This window comes from Mus pahari, chromosome 12 (assembly GCF_900095145.1).
Source record: "Mus pahari chromosome 12, PAHARI_EIJ_v1.1, whole genome shotgun sequence".
NCBI lineage: Eukaryota > Metazoa > Chordata > Mammalia > Rodentia > Muridae > Mus > Mus pahari.
Window position 1 is genome coordinate 12,927,284 of NC_034601.1, and position 27,358 is coordinate 12,954,641.

The 27,358-nt window shown below is 43.8% G+C and overlaps 1 protein-coding gene across 1 annotated transcript in view; it reads right to left on the minus strand.

Moving 5' to 3' along the window:
- Ube2l3 (ubiquitin conjugating enzyme E2 L3) overlaps positions 1-27,358 on the minus strand; it is a 44,858-nt gene that overhangs the window by 6,371 nt on the left and 11,129 nt on the right. Inside the window, exons 2-3 of the mRNA XM_021209402.1 lie at positions 16,197-16,292; positions 499-685 (exon numbers count right to left, since the gene is read on the minus strand). Of these exons, the coding sequence (XP_021065061.1) occupies positions 499-685; positions 16,197-16,292 (283 nt within the window). The remainder of the gene's footprint in view (positions 1-498; positions 686-16,196; positions 16,293-27,358) is intronic.

A 27,358-nucleotide genomic window follows, 5' to 3' on the forward strand; every position in this document is an offset into this window, starting at 1 on the left:
AGAAGGAGTCAGATCTTGTTACGGATGGTTGTGAGCCACCATGTGGTTGCTGGGATTTGAACTCTGGACCTTCAGAAGAGCAGTCGGCTGCTCTTACCCACTGAGCCATCTATCTCACCAGCCCCTGACATATCTTGTCTTGAACCCAAACCTTCTAGTGGAGCTACAATCCCTGCCTTTCTGCCAGGCGAACTCTAGGCAATGACCACTATATGCATCCAGCCCCGCCCTCACTCTCCCCATCAGGCACTATCACATGTTTTTGCGATTTCAAGGGCCTGGGCCTCTGCACAGTCAACACGCCAACTGAGATGAGGCAGCCTCACAGGACTGGGAGGTCTCAGCAGCGCTTCTATACACACTCGAGTTGCTACAGTAGTAGTTTTCTCAGCTCTGTCTGAGAGGGGATTAAAGAGAACCTTCAAGCTTCCATCTCAAAGTAGTATTTCCAGAAAAGAGCTCTATCTAAGGCAGGGAGAAAAAAGGTGCATGCCTCACCTTGGTCAGTCTTGGTGGCTGGCTTCCAGTTTTCAGCACTAATGACTGGCAGACAGACCTGCCCCTTCTCATCGATGTTAGGGTGGTAGATCTTTGTTTTAAATGTGATCTTGGGTGGTTTGAATGGATACTCTGCTGGAAAGTTGATTTCAATTCTGAAGGCTCCCTTATCATATGGAGGGTTGTCCTAAAAGAAAAGGAGGGGGAAAATGAACATACCAGACTTCACATAACTATGGCTAAGCCAGGATTGCTTTAATTGTTCATTAATACCAATGATACATCAACTAAAGCCCTCTATCAAAAAGGAAATCCAACAGCCAACCAGGATTTCTAGCAAATATGCTCAGTAAACTGTGAAGTGGTTTGAAATCAATGTCATAAAAGTATTACTACAGCCTACTTTTTTAGTAGTATGATAGTTTGAATGACAGTGCTCCCTAATGCTCATGTTGGAATGACTGGCATGGTGGGACTGTTGGGGGAGGATTAGGAAGTGTGGCCTTGTTGGAGAAGCTGTGCCACTGAGGAACGGCTTGGCGTTTCCATAAGCCTGTGCCATTCCTAGTTATCTCTCACTCTCTCTCTGCCCTGTGCTTGTGGATCAGATGTAAGCTCTCCAATGCCCTCTCTGCCTGCTGCCAGACTTACCCTCTAGAACTACAAGACCCAATAAATGTTTTTTTCTACATAAACTGCCTTGCTCAGATTCTCTTCATGGCAGCAGAAACGTAAATGAGACAGGTAGACTATTTTTATCCTTTTTAGAGTATATTTTAGTAAAGATGAAAGTACTGAAAAAAACCCAGGGGCCTAATATCCCCTCACTATCAATGTTCTTCATTAAGAAGGTGAAATGTTACCATCCATGAGCCTACATTGCACTTCTTGGAGGCCATAGTTCATAGTAGGTTTCTCACTGGAAGTTATCCATTTTATAGATTTTGCATAGTTATACCTTAGAACTTGAATCGTATATTATAGAGCTGCTATGATCTGAATGTGCATGTGCTACCCGAATGCATCCATTAAAAGCATCAGCACGGCTCAGTGGGTAAAAGTATTAGCGATACAAACCTGACAACCTGAGTTAGAGCCTCAGCACCATAGGGCAGGAAGAGAAAACCGACCCCACAGAATTCTGTGTGCTGTAGCAAATATTCCCCCATTTCCTCCCTCTCTTACACACATACTATAACAATAAATAAAATTTAAAACAAAGCTAAATCATCAGGGCTAAAAGTGTAGCTCAGTGGCAGAACACATCCAAGAAACCAGGTTCAGTCCCTAGCATCAACACCCACCCCACACTAGCATATATACACCTATCCGTCAATGCCACATCAGGGCGTGGATCCCTTATAAAAGAGATACTGTAGAGGGCTGAAATATCCTTTTCACTAACCAAAAACCTGAGAACTATCAAACACTGTATCTGTCAATGACTTGAACAAATATTTCTCAGCTTCTATCTGGTACAAGGAGAAATCTTTCTGTTGCTTAAACGCCACACCTTTGACAGCATCTTTTTTTTTCCTTTTTAACAGTAGTCTGAATTAAATATGGATAGTAGGTTTTTGAGTGGCTTCTTCCATAATATGCAATTAGCTCATGTTTTTAGTGCTAAATGATATTTGTCTGGACATCTTGGTAATCATAAATAACCCTGCTAAAGAACTCTCTGGGAAGGATTCTGTCCAGATTAAAAAAGAACAAAGAGTACCACTGTTGGCTCATGTTGCAAGAGTATGTTTGGTTTTATATAAAGTTATCTATATTTTCTTCTTCACTGGAACTAAATCCCAAAACAACTTAAAAAGGCTCATTTTGGCGCATAGTTCTCATTAATGTAGATAAAGAAACAGAAAGAAGAGGGAAGCCCAGATTAAAATCCACAAAGCACATTCCTAGTGACTTACTTCCACCAGCCAGGCCCCACCTCCTAAAAGTTCCACAGCCCCCAACAAACTGTGCCATCAGTTTGAACATGAAATTGTGGAAGGTACATTTTTAAAGATTGTGTGTGTGTGTGTGTGTGTGTGTGTGTGTGTGTGTGTGTGTGTGTAGCTAGAGAAGCCAGAGAGGGTCTCAGATAGCTTGAGCTAGAGTTATAGATGGTTGTGAACTCCCGGATGTGTACACTAAACCATTTTCCCAATAAGTAATATCCCTCCATGGCCTCTGCATCAGCTCCTGCTTCCTGACCTGTTTGAGTTCCAGTCCTGACTTCCTTTGGTGATGAACAGCAATGTAGAAGTGTAAACTGAATAAACCCTTTCCTCCCCAACTTGCTTCTTGGTCATGATATCTATGTAGGAATAGAAGAAACCCTGTACAGCTCTGGCAATGACTGTTGCTTCAGTCTTGCCAGCATTTAAGCTGCCAATATAGTTTACTGTCACCATACTAAGAGATGTGGAGCAGCATCTCACTATTGTTTCAAGTTTCTCTCAATGACAAAAGATATTGTTTGTCATCTGTATATTTCTCTCTTTAATTTTTTGTAACATTGTGTGGGTGTTTATGTGTGGGCACACATGTGGAGCAGAGGACCTTTATGTGCACACATGTGTGCCCTGTGAGTCATTTCTCTTCTTCCACCTGTGGGTTCCAGGGAAATAAAGTCATGTCATCAGCCTCAGTAGGAAGCACCCTTACCCACCGAAACATCTCACCAGGACTTCTTTTTTTTTTTCCCCCTCCTCTCTCTGTAGATGAAGCTAGCTTTGAACTTGCAATATTCCTCTTTTTTCCTGAGCTCTGCAATTATAGGTACACACCACCATGTCTTGCCTTACCTGTCTCATTTTTAAAAGAAAAGGCCCAGGCCCAGGATAATCCTAAACTACTAGGCTCAAGCATTCTTCCAGCCCTAGCCTTCCAAGTGCCTGAAGTAGAGGTGCACAGCAGCCTGTGCACCTTCAGTTGTCAGTTAACATTTTGTTGTTATTCCTAATTTACATTTGGTTTTCTCTTCTTTCCCTCCTAGAGGTTAACTTTTTAAATTGTGTGTGTCCTAGCAGTGCCACCGTATGCATACAGGGATCAGCTTACCCTGTGACAGTCTCAGGGTCCCCAAAAATGAACTCTTTGGCCTTTCCTCCTCCCTCTTCCCCTCCAGAACTAAGCAATCCCTCCATCTGTACTGCTTTCCTTTATATCTGGCCTCTCTGGTTTGTAAAACATCCAGGAGCACAGTGGCAACCCCTACTTCTCACAGCAGGGACGGAGCTCAGTTCTTCTTCAGGCAGTACGTACATTTAACTCACTCAACTATCTTGAGGGGCCACCAGTCAAAATTTCATACTTCTGGGCCTTTAATTTGCAGACTGGAGGAAAAACTATAGAAAGATTCCCACACAGTGCTAAAGCTTCATGTGTTTACCTTATTTTTAGGGGAATTTGTGTCAATGGTGGCAAGATACACTCAGATACTTACCCTCACTTCCTCAAGACTAACTTTGGTGCAAAGTTCTTATCCAACATCATAACTGCCTCCCTGTTTCCCAGTATGTTCTGCTATTCCCAGTGGTTCCATTTTGTTGCTACAAAATTCTGAGAGTTCTTCACCAGACAGGTTTTACTTTTACAAGTATTTTGTCTTTTTTTAAAAGAAGCTGTGAACATAGCTACCAGAGTAAATAACCCAGTACAGAACATACCAAGTGATGGTAGGTTTTGAAACTGGTATTCTAGCCGGGTGTGGTGGCGCATGCCTTTAATCCCAGCACTTGGGAGGCAGAGGCAGGCGGATTTCTGAGTTCGAGGTCAGCCTGGTCTACAGAGTGGGTTCCAGGACAGCCAGGGCTACAGAGAGAAACCCTGTCTCGAAAAACCAAACCAACCAAACAAACAAACAAATAAAAAAGAGAGAGAGAGAGATTTGGGGCCAAGATCCTACCCAGCTAAATTTAGNTCCAGGCATGGTGGTACACACCTTTAATACCAGGAGACAGAGCCATGAAGATCTCTCAATTCAAGGTCAATCTACAGAGCAAGGAGTCAGAAAAGAGATAATAGAATAAGGGGGTTGGGAGTGGGGCACGCATGTTCCAGCCCCAGCAAGCAGCAGAACACAGCAGCTTCAGCCATGTGGCCTGGTTTTAGAGTGAAAAATAGAAGGGTCTACTGACACAATTGATGCTGGTTAACTGGAGGTAAGAAGTTAGCAGTGATTAAGAGGAGACCAGCATCACTGAGGTGAAATATTCTGGGAAGTGTTTTCTGAGGGCACAAAGAAGCTGTGTTCCAGAGATAGACAAGGTTGTACCTTGTGCTGCTGCTGTGCTTGGTGATGTGTAAGAAGAGGCACCCAGGTGGTAATGGTTTTGAAGGCATGAAAGAGCCATGAAGAGCATTGGTGAAGGTGCAGCCTCAGTTGCAGCTGATGGCCCAGGACTGAAGGGATCGTGCAAAGAAGTTGAGGTTTGGTACCACGAAGAGAGCCCTTGAGAGGCTAATGGTGAAGCCTAGTTGCAGTAGAAGACCTCAGCATACTGGAGATTCCAGTACCATAGGATGATCACCAAAAACAGCAGCAGCAGTGGGGTGGATCAACCTACAGAGGGCAGAGCTGGAGAAGTAACCAAGTGGAGTCATCCCTTTGGAGGACCCCAGAAGATCTTATGTGAATCCCAGACACTGAAACGAGAAGTGGTAACATTGAAGTTGCTTTGGAGACCCCAAGATGTTCAAGATCCCAGAGCTGTAGGGTATCTCCTGAGGAAAGCTGCTAACAGGGAGTGGAACCAGCCCAGGAGAAAGCAGTTTGTTGCAGTCAACAAAGATGAAAAAGGAGTGGAGACCTGAAGACTGCTTTGACATCAGACATGGAGATGCAGAGTTTGGAATTTGCCCAGCTGGTTTCCTGTCTTGCTTTGGGGATTACAGTTCAGTGATTGGATGGATGTCAGAAGAGACTCTGGACTTTTAACATTGTGAGACTGCTATAGACTATGAGGACTTTGGAAGTTGGCCACCCATAGACTTGTGTATTTGAACAAGTCTATGGAGGCCAGGGAGTGGCACTATTAGAAGGTGTGGCCCTGTTGGAGTAGATGTATCACTGTGGGTACGGGCTTTAAGACCCTCCTCCTTCCTAGCTGTGTGGAAGTCAGTCTTCCACTAGCAGCCTTCAGATGAAGATGTAGGGCTCTCAGCTCTGCCTGCACCATGCCTGCCTAGATGACACCATACTCCTACCTTGATGATAATGGACTGAACCTCTGAACCTGTAAACCAACCCCAAATATATGCTGTCCTTTGTAAGACTTGCCTTGCTCATGGTGTATATTCACAGCAGTAAAACCCTAAGACAATGGTGGAACTTAAAGGAGACTGGCTGGTCTTTGGTTGGTTGACATGAGTATGTACCATGCGCGGGGGGGGGGGGGTGGGGGAGGTGGGGCAGTGTCCCTACAAGAATGAACTCTTAGCCAGGTATGGTGGCACACGCCTTTAGTCCCAGCGCTCTGGAGGCAGAGGCAGGTGGATTTCTGAGTTCAAGGTCAGCCTGGTCTACAAAGTGAGTTCCAGGACAGCCAGGGCTATACAGAGAAACCCTGTCTCGAAAAAACAAACAAACAAACAAACAAACAAACAAAAAAGAATGAACTCTTTGGGACTTCCACCCTACCCATCTCCAGAACTGAAGAGTCCCCCAACTTTGTACTGTTCTTATATCTGAGCTTCCTGGTTTTTAAGATGCCCAGGAGTACCCTGGCAGGCCCCATACTTCATCCTACCTCCATATACCCTGGGTCTAAATAGACACTCTCCAACAAACAGATGTACCCACTGGCAGTTGAAACTGATATGCATTCAGTCTCCAGATTCCTATACTCTAGCCCCAATCAAGGAACAATGTCCTCAGGAAGATAGAGGAGTAGGCTGAGTAAAAGAAGTGAAAGGCCTTCTAGCAGAGGGCTAAAGACTAGGGTGTCAGATTAGAGGGAACAACACAGGGCATGCTGGGAGGATGTGAACAAGCAGTTGGCCAAGAAGCTGCTAAGACTGTAAGTTGTACCCTAAATCAAGGTACTGAATACACACACAGACACTGCCAGGCAGGCTGGTTGGGAATGTGGATAAATACTAACTAGCCAGAGTGGGGATATTCAAGAAAAGTCAAATATGCCTGTGTATAGAAGGCAGCCACACACTGCTAGAAATAACAGGTCTCTGTGTGTCTCTCTCTGTCTTTCTCACTCTCTCGCATTCAAAATTCATCCCAGCAAACCTTCTCAATTCTACCTTTTAAAAATAATTATAAATTATGCTTGTTTGCCATCATCTGCATATCTGTGCATGTGGAGGTCAGGAATGCATTTTCTCCTTCCATTATGATGTAGGCTTGGTTCCAGGAGCCTTTACCTGCTAAGCCACATTTTACCAATCCTTCAATTCCTTCTTTAAGGAACACATAGTTTTCTAGACCAATTAAAAAGCTTGTCCTGTCTGTACTCTGAACTTTTCTACTCAGGCAGCTAACTCTGCAGTAGTCCTTTTGGTCTTTAGGGGAGAATGAAAGTGGTAAGGTAGAGATGTAGTGAGGGTACAGCTGACCAAAACTACCGCTTATGTTGCTTTAGCCATGTAAAAATATCTTGTTCCTATAAACTGCTGGCTGAAGAGCTGCTGGTGAGATGGCTCAGTGGGTAAGAGCACCCAATTGCTCTTCCGAAGGTCCCGAGTTCAAATCCCAGCAACTACATGGTGGCTCATAACCATCCATAACAAGATCTGACTCCCTCTTCTGGAGTGTCCGAAGACAGCTACAGTGTACTTACATATAATAAATAAATCTTTAAAAAAAAAAAAAAAAGAGCTGCTAATGTCTTCACTCAACATCTAGGGCTGATCAACCTTCTGATTCATGCTGCTTATGCTGTTTTCAAGAAGCTGGAAGACTGAGAGGGACCACATGTTCCTGTTAGCGAAGGTCACAACAATGAGAAACTAAATTTGTAAAGTTCCCTGTGCCAGACACAAGGAAAAAAGAGAGTCTTTTGCTACAAGAGTAAAGGTTATCCTTACCGAGTATTCATAGTCAAGCTACCTAACTGCTGTGGGTTTCTTTCCTTGTTGTGGTTATTTGAATAGAAATGGCCCCATAAGCTCATAGATTTGAATGCTTGTTCACCAGGGAGTAGCACTATTAGGTGCAGTCATATGGAGTAGATGTGGCCTATGTGGAACATGAAGGGGAGGGAGAGAGATTTCAAAGACTCAGCCAGGCCCAGTTTCCCTCCCTCTCCCCTCCCCTCTCTCTTCCTGCAGTCTGCTGATCCAGATGTAGAACTCTCAGCTCCTTCTCTAGCACCTTGTCTGTCTGCATGCTGGCATGCTTGCTGCTATGATGATAATGGACTGAACCTCTAAAACTGTAAGCCAGCCCTGATTAAATGTTGTCTTTTGTAAGACTTGCTATGGTCATGGTGTCTCTTCACAGTAATAAAATCCAACTAAGACACTTATGTAGACAAAGAAATGGCTGTGGTATGTGCAAATCATAGACCGGGGGACAGAAAATACAGCCTACATTGCCCCAGTATCGAGATCAAAGGAGAGTTGCAACCATGTCCAGCTTGACCAAGTTATTTTTTTGTGAAAGGGCATAAAATTAAAACTGTCTGCTGGGTAAAGTCACTGGAGTAGTTACAATTCTCATCCCTGCAACAAAATGAGATACAACTTGTGTCCGTTAGCTCTCAGTGACAGGGAGATCAGTCTACCATAGGACCGAAACAGCAGAACACCTCCACGACAGCAAAGAGGAAGCAGATGCGGGGAGAATACTGCCCTCAGCTTTCTTGTCCCACTCCATCCAGCTCATGACGCCATCATCCAAGGCAGCCTCGCTCATCTAGCTTAGTCCTCATGGAAATGTGTGTTCGTGTTCTCCCCTCCCCCCAACACCCTCAGGTGATTCAAAATCCAGTCAAGTTCACAATGAAGATTAACTACCACAGGCTTAAAGAGCCAAAAGTAAACACTTGACATTCTAGAGCTAAACTTGTCCTGTGAGAAAGCAGCAGAAAAAGGAACACCAAGGAAAAAAGTCTTTTAGACAATTTTTAGGAATTTATTCCTTGGATATTTTACGTGCATATGCACACACAATTGTTAACTTTTTTCAACTTTAAGTGTATGTGTCTGGGGGTTGGTGAGATGGCTCAGCGGGTAAGAGTCTGCTCTTCTAAAGGTCCCGAGTTCAAGTCTCACAACCACAGGTAATGAGATCTGATGCCCTTTTCCGTGCGTCTGTCTAAAGACAGCTACAGTATACTTATTTATAACAATAAATAAATCTTTGGGTTGGAGTGAGTGGGGTTGGCTGGAGTGAGCAGAGGTCCTAAAACTGAATTCCCAACAACCACATGAAGGCTCACAACCATCTGTACAGCTACAGTGCACTCATATACTGTACTCATACATGCGTATGAGTACCCACTGAGGCTAGAAGAAGGTGTCAGTTTCCCTGGAGTTCAGTACAGGTGGTTGTGAAATAACCAAGTCAGGCCCAGCCCAGTGTCTGGCTCTCTTTTTACTGCCTGTGGATCTAGATCCATATGTCAACCTCTCTATTTCTCTAGCACCGTAATATCTGCCTGCATGCTGCCATGCTTCCTGCCTTAACAACAATGGACTAAACCTCTGAAACTGTAAGCGAATCCAGTACCCACATGACAGCTCACAAAAATTTGTAACTCCAGTTCTAGGGCATCCAACATCCTCACATAAACATCCAGGTAGGCAAAACACCAACATATATACCCCCCACACACACACACACACAAAACAAACCAACAACAACATTTCTATATAACTTCACTAAAATTCTGATGGTTTTCAGTCCTATCTCAATACATCTGTTCCAGAACAAGTCTCACAGGCAAATGCTGTCCTTATTTGCATCTGCAAGTCTGACAAGCAAGACAGTAGCTGAATGATCAGCCTAAAATCCCTACTCAGTTCTCTCTCCTTTAGTGTAACCTACAGTACTTGCAAGTATCCAGGTTTGTGTCTCCTGTGGAACCTTGAATCAAAAGGCAATCAAGCAAATGCACCAGTGTTTCAACTGCCTGCTATAACCAGTCTTTGTCTGAGGTCTCATGTGGGATGAGCGTCCAAATAAAATGGCAGGCTACCCTGTAAGTTTGGAAAAGGGTAAAACATCTCAGATTCTTCATTTCTTGGCACCAATCTCCAAGCCACAAAGCCATTTTATTGCAGTTAAATCCAAGAGGAAGTTTTCCATCATCTGGGACCAAATTATCTATGATCCACTTACCTTTTGGGGGTATAGTAGTAGGTCTTGCTATAGCTACCTGGCTTCTAACTCAGAGCTGTCTCCCTCTGGCAGAGATTTAAATCGTACATCACCACACCGAGCTCCTATTCTTTCTACATGGCACCCCTTCAAGAATCCCCAGACTCCATTCTACCTCTGGTCTTTCCTTCTCTGAATCTATCACTGACCCTAGAAATAAAGTCAGGACAAGTCTCTAGCTCTCTGTCACAGATGCTCTAACTTCATGTTATCTCAACTAGGTAAAAGTAAAGCCCTTTCACATCCAAATGTCCTAATAACATCAGCGAGTTTTTAGATTTTGTTACAAATGGAGAAAAGCTTTTAAATGGGACAATGCTCATATGAACCACTGACCATCATAACGGAACATTACTTTCTTAGTCTGGACTGTCTCTATTATCTCATAAAAGCACAAAGTGCAGACTCAGACCATATAGTGTTTCTAATCAAATTAAATGTAAAATCTAGGGCATTTGGCATTCCTCCCAAGACACACAGGGCATGACATACACTGCCCAGACAAGCTGAAAGGGCACACATTCCTTCGACTGTCCAAGACTCAACCTCCATATTTATCAAATAACACTCGTAGAAAAACCTATATTCTCATTTAAGACATGAGATACAGACATAGAGAAGAAAACACAATAAGAGAGATTCAACTCTCCTAACCCCCATAAGTACAAAATGACAGGTACACATGAAACAGAGTAAATAAAATACAATGAAAACATATCTCACATATACATACATAAAGACAAAAAAGAGAAGACCATAAAAAAAATAATAAAGTCCCAAAACACAAAATTTGTCAATAAAAGTTGGCAAAATTAAAAAAGAAATATATCGGGCTGGTGAGATGGCTCAGCCGGTAAGAGCACTTTACTGCTCTTCCAAAGGTTCTGAGTTCAAATCCCAGCAACCACATGGTGGCTCACAACCATCCTTAACGAGATCTGACTCCCTCTTCTGGAGTGTCTGAAGACAGCTACAGTGTACTTACATTAAATAAATAAATAAATAAATAAATAAATAAATAAATAAATNTTTAAAAAAAAAAAAAAAGAAAGAAAGAAAGAAAGAAATATATGTAATACATTTATGAGGATCAAAACCATACCAAGTAACTTTTCTGGCCACACAGAAATACAAGGAGAAGTGAACAGCAGAACGAGATGGCCTAGAGCTTAGTGGCAGGGACTAGACCCTGGGTTGAGACCAGAATACCACAACAAGAGAAAGAAAAAAGAGGGAAAGAAAGAAAAGAAAGAGAAAAGAGGAGAGAGGAGGTTGGTCCAATGAACTACTGAAAAGGGAGAGGCAGGAGAATAAACTGAGATGAACAAATGAAAACATCCATCAAAGAGGGATGCTACAAACGCAAATACTACACAAAACAACTACAGCTACTTTAATGAACCTGATCGCCTGTTAGGAGAAAAGGCAAAGCAAAATGAGAATAAAACTAGTAGCAAAATGATCAAAAAGGATCACTTTGAGAAGTTATGAGCAAAGAGTTTACACATCAAGCTCCAAGATAGGCAAGCCTACATAGAGACCCATTCTTAAAAAAACAAAACAAGGGCTGGTGAGATGGCTCAGCAGGTAAGAGCACCCAACTGCTCTTCCAAAGGTGCAGAGTTCAAATCCCAGCAACCATATGGTGGCTCACAACCATCCTTAACAAGATCTGACTCCCTCTTCTGGAGTGTCTGAAGACAGCTACAGTGTACTTACATATAATAAATAAATAAATCTTTAAAACAAAACAAAACAAAACAAAAAGCCCAGGTAATGATGGCACATACCTTTAGTCTCAGGAGACAGAAACAGGTGGATCTCTGAGTTCCAGGCCAGCCTAGTTCTCAGAGTGAGTTCCAGGACAGCTAAGGCTACAAAGAGAAACCCTGTCTTGAAAACAAACAAAAATAAGACAACACTACTACTATAAGATGAGAACACTTCCAAAAGTGATTAAACACAATCTATATCAAAATCTCAACAATGTTTTGTTTAGCAAAGTGAAAAACAATCCCGCACAGAATTCCCAGGGACCTTTACCCAAATCAAGTGGTAAATAATTCTAACTGTAAAAGACTAAAGGTGGAAGAGTTCCACTTTCTCATTTCAAAACTAACTATAAACTGACTGGGGTAGCTCACACCTGAAATCTTAGCATTTGGAAGGTCAAGAAAAGAGGTCAGTCTGGGTCACACATGGTACATTCTAAGCCAGCCTGGGGTACCCCAGGCGACCAAGTGTCAAAAAAGAAAGGAGAACAAAAATGAAACAAATGTCTCTCATAAGTGATAATCAAAACAATGTAGCACTAGAGTAAAATGACTAACCAGTATTAACAGAATAAAGTTAAGAACCTTGGGCTAAGGAGATAGCTCAGTAGGTAAAAAAGTGTTAACTGTCTGAAGACCTGGGTTCAAATCTCCAGAACCCACAAGGAAATCAGATGCCATACAATGGGGTCTGTAATGCTAGCCTTCCTACACAGAGATAAAAGGTGAAGGAGGCTCTGCAATACTTAGCCCAAAAGGCAAAACAGAACAAAAAGAGCCTTTATGAAACAAGGTACAAAGTGGGGACAGACATTGGAAAGCTGTCCTCGAAACACCACTCACAACTGAGCACACTTATAAAACAGCTTCTTAAAACAATGGAAAGCGGGCTGGTGAGATGGCTCAGCAGGTAAGAGCACCCGACTGCTCTTCCGAAGGTCCTGAGTTCAAATCCCAGCAACCACATGGTGGTTCACAACCATCCGTAACAAGATCTGGCACCCTCTTCTGGAGTGTCTGAAGACAGCTACAGTGTACTTACATATAATAAATAAATAAATCTTTAAAAAAAAAAAAAAAAAAAAAAAAAGGAAAGCCCAGAAACAAACCTCCATGGAGTTAAGAGATCTAATTCAGTTGGCAGAATGTGTGCCTAGCGTGATGCTCTGGGCTTGATCTTCAGTTCCAAAGAAGACTGCCCTCAAGAGCCAAAGGCAGAAAAAAAAACAAATTCAAGGCCATACTCAATAATATATCAAGTTCAAGGCCAGCCTGGAACACATAAGACCCCACTGGAGTAAGGAAAGAAGGAAGAGAAGGAAGGGAGGCAGGCTAGCTAGTGAGCTGACTCATACATTCAACTGATTTTTTTTTTTAATGTTTAATTTTTGCTGGTTTTGGATTTTTTTGTTTGTTTAAGACAAGTTGTTAATATGTATCCACGGCTGTCCTAGGACTCACTATGTAAATCTGGATGGCCTAAAACTCTTAAGAGTCTGGCTGTCTCTGCCTTCTAAATGCTGAGATTAAGGCAAATGCCACCCTGACTTCCCCACCACCACAACCTCCCTCTTCTTAAAAGGCAGTGGTGACCAATGCAAATTAATCCCAGAACTCAGGCAGGTGGTTCTCTGTGAGTTTGAGGCCAGTCTGTCTACATAGTGAGTTCCGGGAAAGCCAGGACTATACAGAGAAACCCTATCCAGAAAAACCAAAAATAAGTAAATAAATAAATAAAATTTTAAGCATTTTAATAAACTTGAATGATGCCTTTTATCTGCCATTCTAACACTAAGAGGCTGAACTTGGAGACTGCTTTGAATTCAAAGCCAGTTTCAGCTACAAAGTGAAACCCTGCCACAAAAAGTCAAAAGGGAGCCAAAAGTGGTACCTATACACCTGCCCAGCAAAGATCCAAACAGGAGGGTCAGGAGTTTAAGGTCATCTTCAGCTAGGTTGAGCTACATGAGAGAGACGGAGAGACCACACACACACACAGAGTAATGGTGGAGCTGGGCATCATGGTACATGCTTTTAATCCCAGCGCTGCGGAGGCAAAAGCAGCTGCATTTATGTGAGTTTGAGGTCAGCCTGGTCTATATAATTCCAGGGCAGTCAGGACCATGTAGAGACTCTGTCTCAAAATTAATTAATTAATTAATTAATTAAAATGATTTTAATGGTGGGGCTGGAGAGATGGCTCAAAAGTTAAGAGCACTTATTCTTACAGAAGATCTAGGTTTGGTTTTCAGCACCCACAGGGAAGCTAAATAAGTTCTGAGGGAATCCAATGCCCTCTTCTGGCCTCTGATGACATTAGGCCTGAACACTGTACACAGACATACACGTAGGCAAAACACTCGTAAAATAAAAATATTAAAGGGACAGGGCAATGAACTTAGTGATAGAAAGCATTTACATCCACAAAGTTCTAGGTTAAGTTCCCAGTGCAACAACAAATAGATAAGTGAACCTGAGCTGCATGGCACTGATGCACCGTCTGTAAGAGTGTCACTCAGCCCCCTGAATGCTTCAGTCAGGCTTAAGGACTAAGGATCAGTATCTTCCTATAAAATAGAAGAGTAGGATAGAACAAAGATTGAATTGCCATGATTTTATTGGCTAAGTCTACTTTCACTCTAAGTGGGTAGACTTCAGGTAAACTTAAATAGAAGATTCCCATGCTGACCTATTCCCTGTGATGCAAAAGAATCACATACAGTGGCTATCCTGAGGAAAGAAGAAATACCATGGACAATGATCATAGCAGGGGAATGGAGCAATGAAAAGATCTGAGCAGCCCTGACACAGTTGCCCCCAGAGTGCAGCTGCTTCAAATGAAGGCACATCTTTGGAGCCTAGATACCTCCAGATCCTCAAAGCACACTGGGATTTGACTAGCCAATCTGTACCATAATGAGTCCTCCCACCACTATGTCATAGGTTCAGCCAGCATGAACCCAGAGACCTTGGTGTGAGCTGGAAGCAGTTTGCTGACAGTGACCCGACATGATGACACTACCCCAGCCTTACCACTAAAAACCAGTTTATTCATTCCTTTAATTTTCCAGAGAACCATGGATCAGCCATTGACATCTTAGTAATATACAATCTCAATTAGCAAATGGACAGAGAGGTGGATCAGATGGCTCTGGCTCTCCTACTTACCCTGACAAGTCACACAGGCTAGAGCTATAGACACAGGCCAGCCTCTAGTAGCTAAGGGCTTCCTAGCCACCCTCCCTGTGTGCTGAGCCCAACCGCCTTCAAGAAAAAAAAAAAAAAAAAACACCTCAGAGGATTTATTTCTACATCTAGACTAGAAGATCCCAGATTTAAAATTATCTAAACCAGTGTTTGCTGTCTAATGTTATAACCAGAATCAAGAATCTGCAATAAGGAACTTTGCATTCTTTCTCGATAAAGAGTGCAGACTCTTATTGGTACAATTCTAAGTACCAATGAAAGGCGAGTCAGATACAGGGAAAGAACCTGAGGCTCAGATGGGCAAGAGAGAAAAGAAAGAAAGATAATGAGTATGGAAGAAAGAAAGTAGGAGAGCTTATCGATGTAGGTCAACGCTGTAGGTTAAGGTGATTGCAAGTCTCCAATGTCCAAGTGAGGCTGTACATTGGACAAATAGTCTACCTCTAGAGAGAAGGCGGGGGGGGGGGGGGAGATGGGTAGGAATCTTTCACATATAGCAAGCAACTTGATGTTAGAAGGGTCCCCAGAGATAAAACAGGATAAAAAGAGTGAGGAGAAATTAGTAGCAAGCCAGAAAGTATCAAGACTGATCACAGGCTTAAGGACTAGGACCCTGGCAAAGGAAGGGGCAAAGCTTCAGGAGGCCAACAAGTGTCAGATACGTGACCACTGAAAGGACCGAGCGATTTGGAGTGGGAGAAACAGGAAGTCAAGTACAGCTCAAGTCTCCAGAAGGAGAAGGGAATCGGAGAAGATGGAAGGAAAGACACAAAATCAAGAGAGTGATAAACAAACCAGTATCCTTAGGAGGAAGCTGGGCCTGTTGGAAGGCATCCTTGAAGGATGTAGGGCTACTGGGGCAGACACTGGAGAAAAGCTTCTGCAAAGTGCAGTGGAGGGAAGGGCACAGAGGAAATCAGGACTAGTGATTAGAGACAAGCCAAGGCACACACTAGAGCGTGGCACGAATAAAGCACGGGTGTCTAGAAGGTTAGTCACAGATGAAAATCCATGGGGAAAGCCAACCAAGGTCTGTATGGGAAGCCAGCTCTCTACCAAAGCAGACAGACAGGAGTCTCAACCTTATAAACAGGGCAAGTCATTCAAAAGCCAGGGGGATGGGCAACAAAAGGAGCAGACACACATTCCTTTCTCTTTGTAAATAACTATTGATCTACAATTTTAAAACCCCAATATAAAGCCAGGATTTTACTCCAGAGCACAAGGCCATACTCTACCCTGCTTGTCACCCTGTAGCCACTGCCCACTTCTGCCCATTTATGGTCTGCCCAGACTGGGAACTTACTGAGGGACACAGAGACACGGCCGGCAGTAGCAGCATACCACCTGAAAGAATAATCTAATAAGTGGAAGTGTTCAATACTCACAGGAACAATAAGCCCTTGCCAAGTCAATAAATTAGCTTCATCAACCTGGATGTTACGGAAGTTTTTCATCCCACATTTGCGGATCTCTTCAAGCTCCTGTTGATTAACAAAGCATAAAGGGGTGTCAAATCAGGGAAAGCACCACATATTCAGATCCCTCCTGACTCCTTCAGATTAAACCAGGTAACAGCATCACTAATGACAATATGTGCATGAGGACCAAAATACACTGCATCAGGTAAGGAAGAATGGAGGCAGGGTAGTCCCATCTGCAGTGTCATTGCCTCTAAGACCCTTGCCCCAGACCAAAACAAATCCCAATCTCAAGCAACCCACTTAACACAATGAGGGGAACCATGCTTCTATAAAAATAACACCTCCTCTTTGGGCTGGTCGTACTATCTGTTTAAATACCCTCAGCAGAGCCAGGTATGGTAGCTAACACTTGTAGTCTCAATACTTGGGAGAATAACACAGATGGACTGTTGTGGGTTCAAGGTCAGCTACAGGCTGCAGAGGGGGGGGATTGAAAATAAAATAAACAAAAAAGCAGCTGTCCCCCAGCAACTCCACAGGAGTAAACATGCAACAGAGATCTACAGAGCTAAATACTTCCAGCGCCAGCTACATACAGGAAGTTGAGATAAAAATGAATGAGCCTGGGTCTAGAAAGCAAAGGCAAATGGATACCCACAAACCTTCCCTTCCTAACACTTTAAGTTGGAATTTCAGGGCTCCACCCCAGGATGGGCACAGGCAAAGAGCACAACCAGCCAGTCTGGGATGAGGACGGAAACAAGAAAGCAGTACTGAGCCTCAATTTCTTCAGCTATCAACAGCATGGTAAGTCAAGGAGCTGGAAACTACATCATAACAAGATCTGAAACTAAGGGATCTCATAAACAACGTAGCAAAGGTCCATGACTAGGACTGTTTCAGAATCCAGTGTAAGATGTCTTTACATTGTCTGTCACTTGCTTTTCCACTGTGTATCAGCCCCATGTTTGCCACCATTTCCCCAACACCAATGAACATACAGAAGGCATCTTAACCCAAGCCACCCACAATGTACCATGACTCATGCCCACATATACATGGTCACATCCTTCATGTTACTGGCCTGCCACTCCCCACCACTACCTCAATCAGACCTCCCAACCAATCACCCAAGATGCGTTCTAACCTACAACAAAAACATTAGCCCTATTCCATCTACCAGGCTACATCTTCTCTGTTCCAGATCACCTCTAAGGCAGGAAAGTCCTCTCCTTATGCAGCCATGGTTTGTGATGGCAAAGGCCACCTTATTGGCTCCTATGTCACCAAAACCAAAAGACCCTTTGCACTACACATTCCATAATGGCACAACAGTTTGTAAGGCATAGTAGGGCTAGGAAAGCATGAAGGGGTAACTTTCCTGAGGCCTAACTCAGAATGGACGGAGGAGGAAGATACACTAAAGGAATGTATGAAATGGGTGTCTCACAGAGACGCCTGTTTATCAACCTCAGGTGCCTACCACAAGCAACCTGAACCAACTCTGGAGATTCTAGTTCAGCAAGTGTGGATAGAGCTTTTTGTTGTTGTATTTTTGTTTTGTTTTGTTTCGAGAGGCAGGGTCTCACTATGTAGCCTTAGCTGTCCTGGAACTTTCTCTGTAGAGCAGGCTGGCCTCAAATTCAGAGATGTGCCTGTCTCTACATCTGTGCTGGGATTAAAGGTGTGGCCAACACCAATTGGGGGGCTTTAATACGGGAAAGCGACACAAGAAGGGAAAGGGTATTGCCGTGTTTAACCAATCCACTTCTAAGAAAGGCCTAGCAATCCCGCAGGCCCCTGATCTACACCAGGAGACAAGAAAGTGTGACAGCCTGACTGCTCTACAAAGAAACCATCAAGAAAGCTGAGTGACTAACCTGCCAACTGCCATCTTGGTCTTCCAGCTGACATTCAGAACTCATCAATTGTCTGGGCACTATGAAATATGGACACACTCAAGAAGGGGAAGGTTTCACACTCCATTAACCAGTATTCTTCAAAGAAAATACTCCGAATAGAAATTTGAAATCAAGACAACCAAAAAAGACAACCAGGCGAGATGGTGAATGCCTTTAGTCTCAGCACTGGGGAGGCAGAAGCACAGATCTCAGCATTTATTAACAGCCTGTTGTACAGAGTAAGTACCAGGACAGCCAGGGCTACACAGAAAGAAATCCCATCTCAACATCATCAACAACAACAACAAAAAGATAACAAAAAAAGAAATGAAGAAAATATTTAATGTTTATAAAGAAAAAGAAATTTTAAAATATCCTGTGCAGAGAGCACACTTTGTAGCTTCAGAGCTCTATATTAACAATACAAACAGTATAAACATAAGGCAAATTTCAAGAGAATAATTATAAAGATGGGGAAAGCTGGACTTAGTTTTAACTGGGCAAAAAACCCTCAACATTGTTTAAGGACTTTAGGCTGAGTTGTAGAAGCTTAGCAGTGGGGCGAGTGACTGTCTGCACAAGACCTTACAGCATTCAATCCCAGCACTACAAAAATCAGTAAATAAAAGGCATATAGTGTTTTCTGAGACTAGCTTAGTTCACAGAATGCTTGCCTAGCATGTACAAAGCCCTGAGTTCAATTCCTACACAAGGAGGGTAAATCACAACCACTTCTAACTACAACCCCAGGTGAACCAACACCTCCTGGACCTCTGGGTACACAAACATAATACACATAGATCGAATACCCATAAAATTAATTCAAAGTAAATTCAAAGTCATCCTAGGATACACGGGGAGTCTCAAAGCTAGTATGGAGTACATGATACTCTGAATTAGAAAAAGGAAAAACCTATGGAACTAGTGCCTAGGTGCTGGGAGGGTATTTCTTGGTGCCAAGATTATCAAGTAGCTACAAAAGCCCCAAGCCTTCTGACCACAGAAGGAAAGGCGTCACCCAGTGAGTACTGAGCTGATGGCTCAGGAAATCTAAAGTAGAGTGACCAGACAAACCCTCTTTGCTGTCAGGTTAAGGTTTCCCAAGAAGGAAAGGCAACTTCTTTTTACACATTTTTGTTTGTTTGTTTGTTTTGTTTTTTTTCAAGACAGGGTTTCTCTGTGTAGCCCTGGCTGTCCTGGAACTCACTCTGTAGACCAGGCTGGCCTCTGCCTCCCAAGTGCTGGGATTAAAGGCATGCGCCACCATGCCCCGCTTCTTTTTGCACAATTTTAATCAACAAAGAACTGATTATAAAAAGAAGTGAAGGCAGATCTTTGTGAGCTGAAGGCCAGTCTGATCTACAGAGTGAGCGAGCTCCAGGACAGCCAGGGCTACACAGAGAAACCCTCTCTCAAAAACAAAAAAGATGAAGTGAGAGAACTGTCACCTGCAGAGAGCTGGGTACCCTAATAGAAGAGCATTTCAGGGCTGGCATGATGACTCAGCAGGTAAGAGCATTGACTGCTCTTCCAAAGGTCCCGAGTTCAAATGCCGGCAACCAGATGGTAGCTCACAACACCCATAATGAGATCTGACACCCTCTTCTGGTGTGTCTGAAGACAGCTACAGTGTTCTTATGTATAATAATAAATACATCTTAGCCGGGTGTGGTGCTGCACACCTTTAATCCCAGCACTCGGGAGGCAGAGGCAGGTGGATTTCTGAGTTCAAGGCCATCCTGGTCTACAGAGTGAGTTCCAGGACAGCCAGGGCTATACAGAGAAACCCTGTCTCGAAAAACCAAAATAAATAAATAAAATAAGTCTTTACTAAAAACATAAAAAAGAGCATTTCTCAATAGGGCAACAACAGGATCCAGAGCAGGATTATGCATCTCAGCATCTGAGTCCTGCACATAAAAGAGATGCCAGGCATCATGGCTACACCCTACTGAAATTAATAGCCTCTGTAGACCTAGCTGGGAACCACTGGCACTAGAATGACCAGAACGCTAAAATTCCTGCATTGCCCAAGATGGCTCTGAGGGCAAGAGCTGCCTCCACCTTCATGAAGGAAAACTGAAAACCCACAGTGCTCATTCAGAGGTTCTACCTAAAGACCTGAGAGATGGCAGTGCCCCTAAAGCTGAGACAGTCCTGATAATGAACTGGGAAAGAATTTCAAGAAATCCAAGTAAATGCAGAGGGTAAAGGCCAAAGGCTTTATTACTAATAATGAAGGAAAGGAGTCAACTTAGAAAAGCTGGTGAGACAGTTCAGAGGCTAAAGGTACTTGCCATTGAAATTAGGCAGCTTGAATTCACTCCCCATGATACACAGGATGGAAAAAGAGAAGAGCCTCCTGCTAACTGTCCTCTAACCTCCACTTCCACACTGTAGCATGAGCACATACAAATGCACACACAGGTACATACAAATTAATTTAAAAACAAAAGAAAACACACAGTAGTAGTCCACCTCTTTGAGAATAAAGTCTGAAAGACTTAATCAAGAATGACATGAACTTACAAAACATACTTCCCCAAAAGGTTTATTTCAGTTCTGCTCAATGCCAAAAGCAACCTAGGGTCAGCTGCTCAAAGCTGATGGTGCAATGCTGACAACCAAGATATGAGACAAGAGAAAGCAGAAGCAGCCAACCCCTTCATCCCTTCTGCTAGAAGGCAAGACGTACACAGGGGAAGAGCAGATGAGGTCCCTCTTTGATTCCAGCTTTGGAAGAAAGCCGAAAAAATATATTCTTTTCCGCTTCTCTGGGGGTTTTGTTTTACTTTGTTTTGGGTAGTGCTAAAGAGATACCCAGGGCCTCATCAGGTGTATTGCTGTACCCTGTATTCCTAGCAAAAGGCCCAGGCTAGAGGATCACTGTAAATCCGAAGCAAGCCTGGGACACCATATCAAGTCACACCCATACACCCCCACACACACCAGGGCCTCAGACGTGCTAGGCAAGCAGGCACTCTACCACTAAATTATAGCCTGAGATATGTGTCTGAATGTTTGATCCCTGTTGATGGTTCTACTTGGGAAAGATTAGGAAGTATGGTCTCCTTGGAGGATGTGTGGTCCTGTTGGAGGAGGTGTGCTCTTGTTGGAAGTGTCACTGGGGTCAAAAGCCTACACCAGTGTCTGTCTCTCTGCTTGGAACCTGTGGATCAGATGTGAGCTCTGAGCTACTTCCCCAGCACCATGCCTGTCTGTCTGTCTGCCTGCCACCATACTCCCCACCATGATGATAATAGACTAGCCCTTGCTTCCTTTTAAGTTGCCTTGGTCATGTGTTTCACCACAGCAATAGAACACTGACTAAGACCGCTCCCTTCATCCTACTTCCTAAGGGGAAATATCCATTTCTCAATTTCAGCCTCTCTCTCCTGTAAAAGAAAATTGGATACACACAGGCAAACAGGAAGGCTAAGTACAGATCGTGGCAGACAAAGTGTGGCAGAATCAGAGAGCTGACATCGCAGGAACCACTTTCCCCAAGTCCTCAGCCGATTAGGGAAAACAGATTACCGTGCGTGGCCAGCCATGATGTATTTTGTTTTCAGACAGAACCATACATCTGTATTTTGGCACAGTGCCCCCACCCCCAGTTTTGTTGTTGCTGTTTTTGTTTAATGGGGGTAGGAAAATTGTGTCCTATCATGGAGACTTGACTGTTGTGCTACCAAGTAGCACAAATCTACAATACTAGCCTCAAACTCCCAGAGATCACCTACCTGTGCCTCATCAGAGCTGGGACTAAAGGTGTAAAGGCATATATTACCACACCTGGCTTCTAGCTCTTTAAAAAGGCAAAATCTTCTGCAATGGCTCATTTTGATTGTCAATATGACTATCTGTAACTTACTAAACTCCAAACAGCCAGGTACACCTGTGAAGGGGTTTTCTTGGTTGTATCATTGGAAGACCTACCTTAAAACCAGGTCACCTGAGGTCAGAAAACCCACTCTAACTCTGAACTACACCTTCTGGTGGAAGCCCACACAAAAGGTCATGGAAGGGAGCTTTGTTTTCTGTCTACTTGCCCCCACTCTCACTGGCAAGTTCATCTGTCCTGACCCAGGCCTTGGCTGTTGTTTGAACCTATGTCTTTGGGATTCCAACACAGGCTGCCGCCAACTGGCAGTTCTCTAAGCCTCCCTGAAACATCAGCACCAGACTGGAACTGCTGAGACATTCAGTCTCTTGGATCTTGGCCTTTCCCTCAGGAGACAGCTGTTATTGGACTACACTGACCATAGCCTGAAAGCCACTCTAATAAATTCTTTATTAATATATAGATATATATTAGTTCATTCTATCAGTCCTGTTCCTTAGAGAACTGTAAATAACACAGTTATAGGAATACAGGATAACATGTATTCCTACTAAGCTTGGCACATGGAAGCAACCAGATTAGTCATTTCTACTATAAGTCTGAGATCAAAGAAACTCAGAAATTTTTTCTGAAAGGGGGCAAGAGGGGATAGTGATGGCCACATCTTTAGTCCCAGCGCTCAGGAGACTGAGGCAAGTGGATCTCTGTGAGTTCAAGATTAGTCTGGTCTACAGAGTAAGTTCCAGGACAGCTAAAGCTACATGGAGAAACCTGGTCTTGGGGGGAATGAGGGGAAAACATGGGGGGGGGGGTCAAGACAGCATTTCTCTGTGTAGCCCTGGCTGTCCTAGAACTCACTCTGTAGATCAGGCTGGCCTGGAACACAAAGATTCTCCTGCCTCTGCCTGGGGTTAAAGGCATTTGACACCACATCTAGTCTGATTTTTTTTTTTTTTTTTTTTTTAAGGAAGAAAGGAGAAAGAAAAAAAAAAAGAAGCATGGGGTAGGAAGGATAACCAACCAATTCGAACACTTGCTGCACAAACCTGGTGACCTGAGTCTAACCCCTGGAACCCACACAAAGGACAAAAACAGCCTTTGAAAGGTGTCCACTGGCCTCCACACACATACAGGGGCTCCAGAGCCCCACACCCACACTTTCTTCTCTCTGGAGCCACTGTGCCCTGCCAGCTCTCCCTCTGTTTCATACACACAATAGTAACAAATATAGTATTTGTTTAAAAAGAGAGGTTGGGCCGGGCAAGGTGGCTCACTCCTTTAATCCCAGCACTCAGGAGGCAGAGGCAGTCGGATTTCTGAGATCAAGGCCAGCCTGGTCTACAAAGTGAGTTCCAGGACAGCCAGGGCTATACAAAAGCACGCCTTTAATCGCAGCACTCGGGAGGCAGAAGCAGGCAGATCTCTAAGTTTGAGGCCAGCCTGGTCTTCTAAAGCAAGTTTCAGGACAGCTGGGGCTACACAGAGAAACCCTGAATTAAAAAGAAAAACATTTGCTGCTCCAGAGGAACACTGGCAGCCTTTGGATGAAGACGTAGAACTCTCAGCTCTATCTGCACCATGCCTGCCTGGATACTGCCATGCTCCCACTTTGATAATGGACTGAACCTCTGAACCTGTAAACCAGCCCCAATTAAATGTTGTTTTTATAAGACATGCTTTGGTCATGGTGAATGTTCACAGCAGTAAAACCTAAGACAATGGGACTAGGCACTTTCTGCACAAGCCTGACAACAAAAGTTCAATCTTAGCCGGGCCTGGTGGCGCACGCCTTTAATCCCAGCACTCGGGAGGCAGAGGCAGGCGGATTTCTGAGTTCGAGGGCAGCCTGGTCTACAGAGTGAGTTACAGGACAGCCAGGGCTATACAGAGAAACCCTGTCTCGAAAAACCAAAAAATAAAAATTAAAAAAACACTTAGTATTATGATATTGTGCCATGCACGGTGTTGTCCACCTTTATTTAGTCCCAGCACTTGGGAGGCAAAGGAGAGCAGATCTGCGAGTTCAGAGCCAGCCTTGAAAATGAATTCCAGCACAGCCAAGGATACAGAGAAACCCTAGAGGAAGGAGGTCGAAGGGGAACAGTACGGCTCACATTTCTTTTTTCACTGCTATTCTTAACACTGCAGTGTGGGGGTGGGGGTGGGGGTCTTATGTAGCACAGGCTGACTGACTTCACTATGTGGCCTGAAGGTGACCTTGAACTTCTGATCCTCCTGCCTCCTGACCTATGGCTATCAGATGTTTACCACACACCCAGTTTTATGTGGCACTGGGGATCAAACCAAGTGTTATGTGCATGCTAGAAAAGTACTCTACCAACCAGGCCCAGCCCTATAATAAAAACTTTTTTACGTATAGCAATAGACACAATTACATGTATTCACTTACTGTGCGTTCATATATGTGAAGACCAGATGGCCTTAGGGAATTTTCTCTCCACCATGGGGAGTCAAACTTGGGGGTCAAACTCAGGTCAGGCAACAGCTCCTACTAACTGTGCCAACACACTGGCCCATACGCTGAAAAGATTCCCTTCCTCTGCATGTGTTCTGCCTGTATCTAGGTTTGAATGCCATGTCCATGTTTGATACCAGAAAAGGCCACTGAATCCCCCAGAACAGTCTGAAGCTAACAGACAAGTGTGAGCACCAGGTGGCTTGGAAATTAACTCAGGTTCCCTGCAAGAGCAGCCAGTGCTCTCAACTGCTGAACCTTCTCCCCAAGCTCTGCACGCACATTTTCAGCAACAGCTCATTCTGTGGCAGCAGCCAAGTCCCCGTACTCTGAAGATTGTCATAGGCAACAAAATAAGAATACCTAGTCCCAGGCTGGAGAGATGGCTCAGAGGTTAAGAACACTGACTGTTCTTCCAGAGGTCCTGAGTTCAATTCCCAGCAACCACATGGTGGCTCACAACCATCTGTAATGGGAACGGATGTCCTCTTTTGGTGTGTCTGAAGACAGTTATGGTGCACTCATATAAATAAAAAAAAATTAAAAAAAAAAAAAAAAAAAAAAAACAACCCTAGTCCCTGCCTATGTTCTTCAGCATTAAGGTTGGTTTTTTTGAGACAGGGTTTCTCCGTGTAGCCTTGGCTGTCCTGTACAGACTTGCTCTGTCTACCGGGCTGACCTTGAACTCACGGTTATCTAAGCCTGCCTTTGCCTCCCAGAGGCTGGAATTAAAGCTGTGTGACACCAATACAAAGCAAGTCCTAACTTTTTAATGGGTATGCCAGTGCAGCTCGAGTGGCCGTGAACACCAGAGGCATTGTGCTCCCCTGGAGCTGGAACTCACACAAGCAGTTGTAAGCCACCTTGTGCCATCGTGGGACATCAAAGTCAGACCCACTGAAAGAGGACTACTGGGCATCTCTCCAGTCAGAGATGGGGGTAGGAGTGATAGCAAATGCCTTTTAATCCCAGCACTCGGGAAGGCAGAGGCAGGTGACTCTGAGTTTGAGACCAGACTGGTTTACATGAGACTTGCAGGACAGCCAGGGCCACATAGAGACACCTTGTCTCAGAAAGCAAAAAGAGAGAGAGGAAAAAAAAAATTGAAACAAACATATAAAGATTTCTTTAAACTGTTATATATTTTTTTAAAGATGTATTTATTTATTATATGTAAGTACACTGTAGCTGTCTCCAGACACTCCAGAAGAGGGCATCAGATCTCATTACAGATGGTTGTGAACCACCATGTGGTTGCTGGGAATTGAACTCAGGACCTCTGGAAGAGCAGTTAGTACTCTTACACATTGAATCATCTCTCCAGCCCGTAAATTGTTTTGTTTTGTTTTTTTGAGACAGGGTTTCTCTGTGTAGCCCTGGCTGTCCTGGAACTCACTCTGTAGACCAGGCTAGCCTCGAACTCTCAGAAATTCGCCTGCCTCTGCCTCCCAAGTGTTGGGATTAAAGGCATGTGACACCACTGCCCAGCTATGAATTGTTATTTTTGAGATGATAATTTAATCACAACATTTTCCTCTTCCCTTTCCTTTCCTCCCTCCAAATCCTCCTATACGCCCCTCCCTGCTCTCCTTCAAAGGATTTATTTTTCTATGCATATCTACTTGAGTCTGCATAGGTTTATGTACTACATGTGCAGAAGAACCAATGGAGAAAAGAAGAGACTATCAGATCCCCTGGGGCAAGAGCTACAGATGATTGTGAGCCACCACAAGGGTGCTGGGAATCAAAGGTGAGTCCTCTGCAAGAGCAGCCAGTGAGTGCTCTTAACTGCTGAGCAATCTCTCAAGTCTCGAACCCAGGATCTCTGCAAGGATAGCAAGCACTCTTAACTGCTCCAGCATCAATTTTACGTATCATACTTACACGTAATGTTTTCACTTGGCTGCTAAACTGTCAGTGTTCAGAGGAAGCAGCACTGTCTACAGAGTCAGATAGGTCCAGGCTTAAACACACCCCACCCGCCGGTCATACCCTTCCCCTGAAGATTCAGCCTTACCTTAAAAAAAAAAAAAAGGAATGAAAGCCATTTCTTAGGGCTTTATTATTTACAGGAAGCTTTTATCTAGTTGTGCTGATTTCATCCTTTACCTTAATTGTATCCTGTTTCTTAAAACCTAAAATACAACAATGTAGACTTTTTTTACTGTCTATAATGTGAAACAAGAAACTGAGGGTGTTTATAGTTATTAACATAAAGCTTTCTGAAATGAACTGAAACATAAGGCATAGTTCTGGTTAAAATCTCATTAAAACCGTATTTATCTATCAACGGCGTCAGTTCAGAAGATCATCCAAGATTTCAATAACAATCAGAAACACATGCCAAGGAAAAGGCAGGCCGGGTAGAGATGGCCAGTCATGACGACACTCCTCACACTGTTGAGAATATGCAGCACATAAGATGTGATCAGAGATTTACACCCCAGATTGAGAGCAAGGCAGGCACAAATGTGTCATTCTATAGAAAGAAAGCAAAGTCTCGGAGAAGCTCAAATCACAGAATTCTCATAAAGCAGGTCCAGAGCTGGACCAAGGTCAGGCCAGGAAAGCCCTGCTACAGTTATCACAGCTATATAAAGCAGTGGGCACTTTCATTAGAAATGGATACAGTATGAGCCAACAAGATGTCTCTGCGGGCCGGGCGGTGGTGGCGCACCCCTTTAATCCCAGCACTTGGGAGGCAGAGGCATGAAGACTTCTAAATTCGAGGCCAGCCTGGTCTACAAAGTGAGTTCCAGGACAGCCAGGCTACACAGAGAAACCCTGTCTTGCTGTCTTGAAAAGCAAAAAAAAAAAAAAAAAAAAAAAAAAGATGGCTCAGCGGTTAAAGGCACTTACCACCCAAACCTGACGACCTGAGTTCAATACCAGGAACCCACATAAA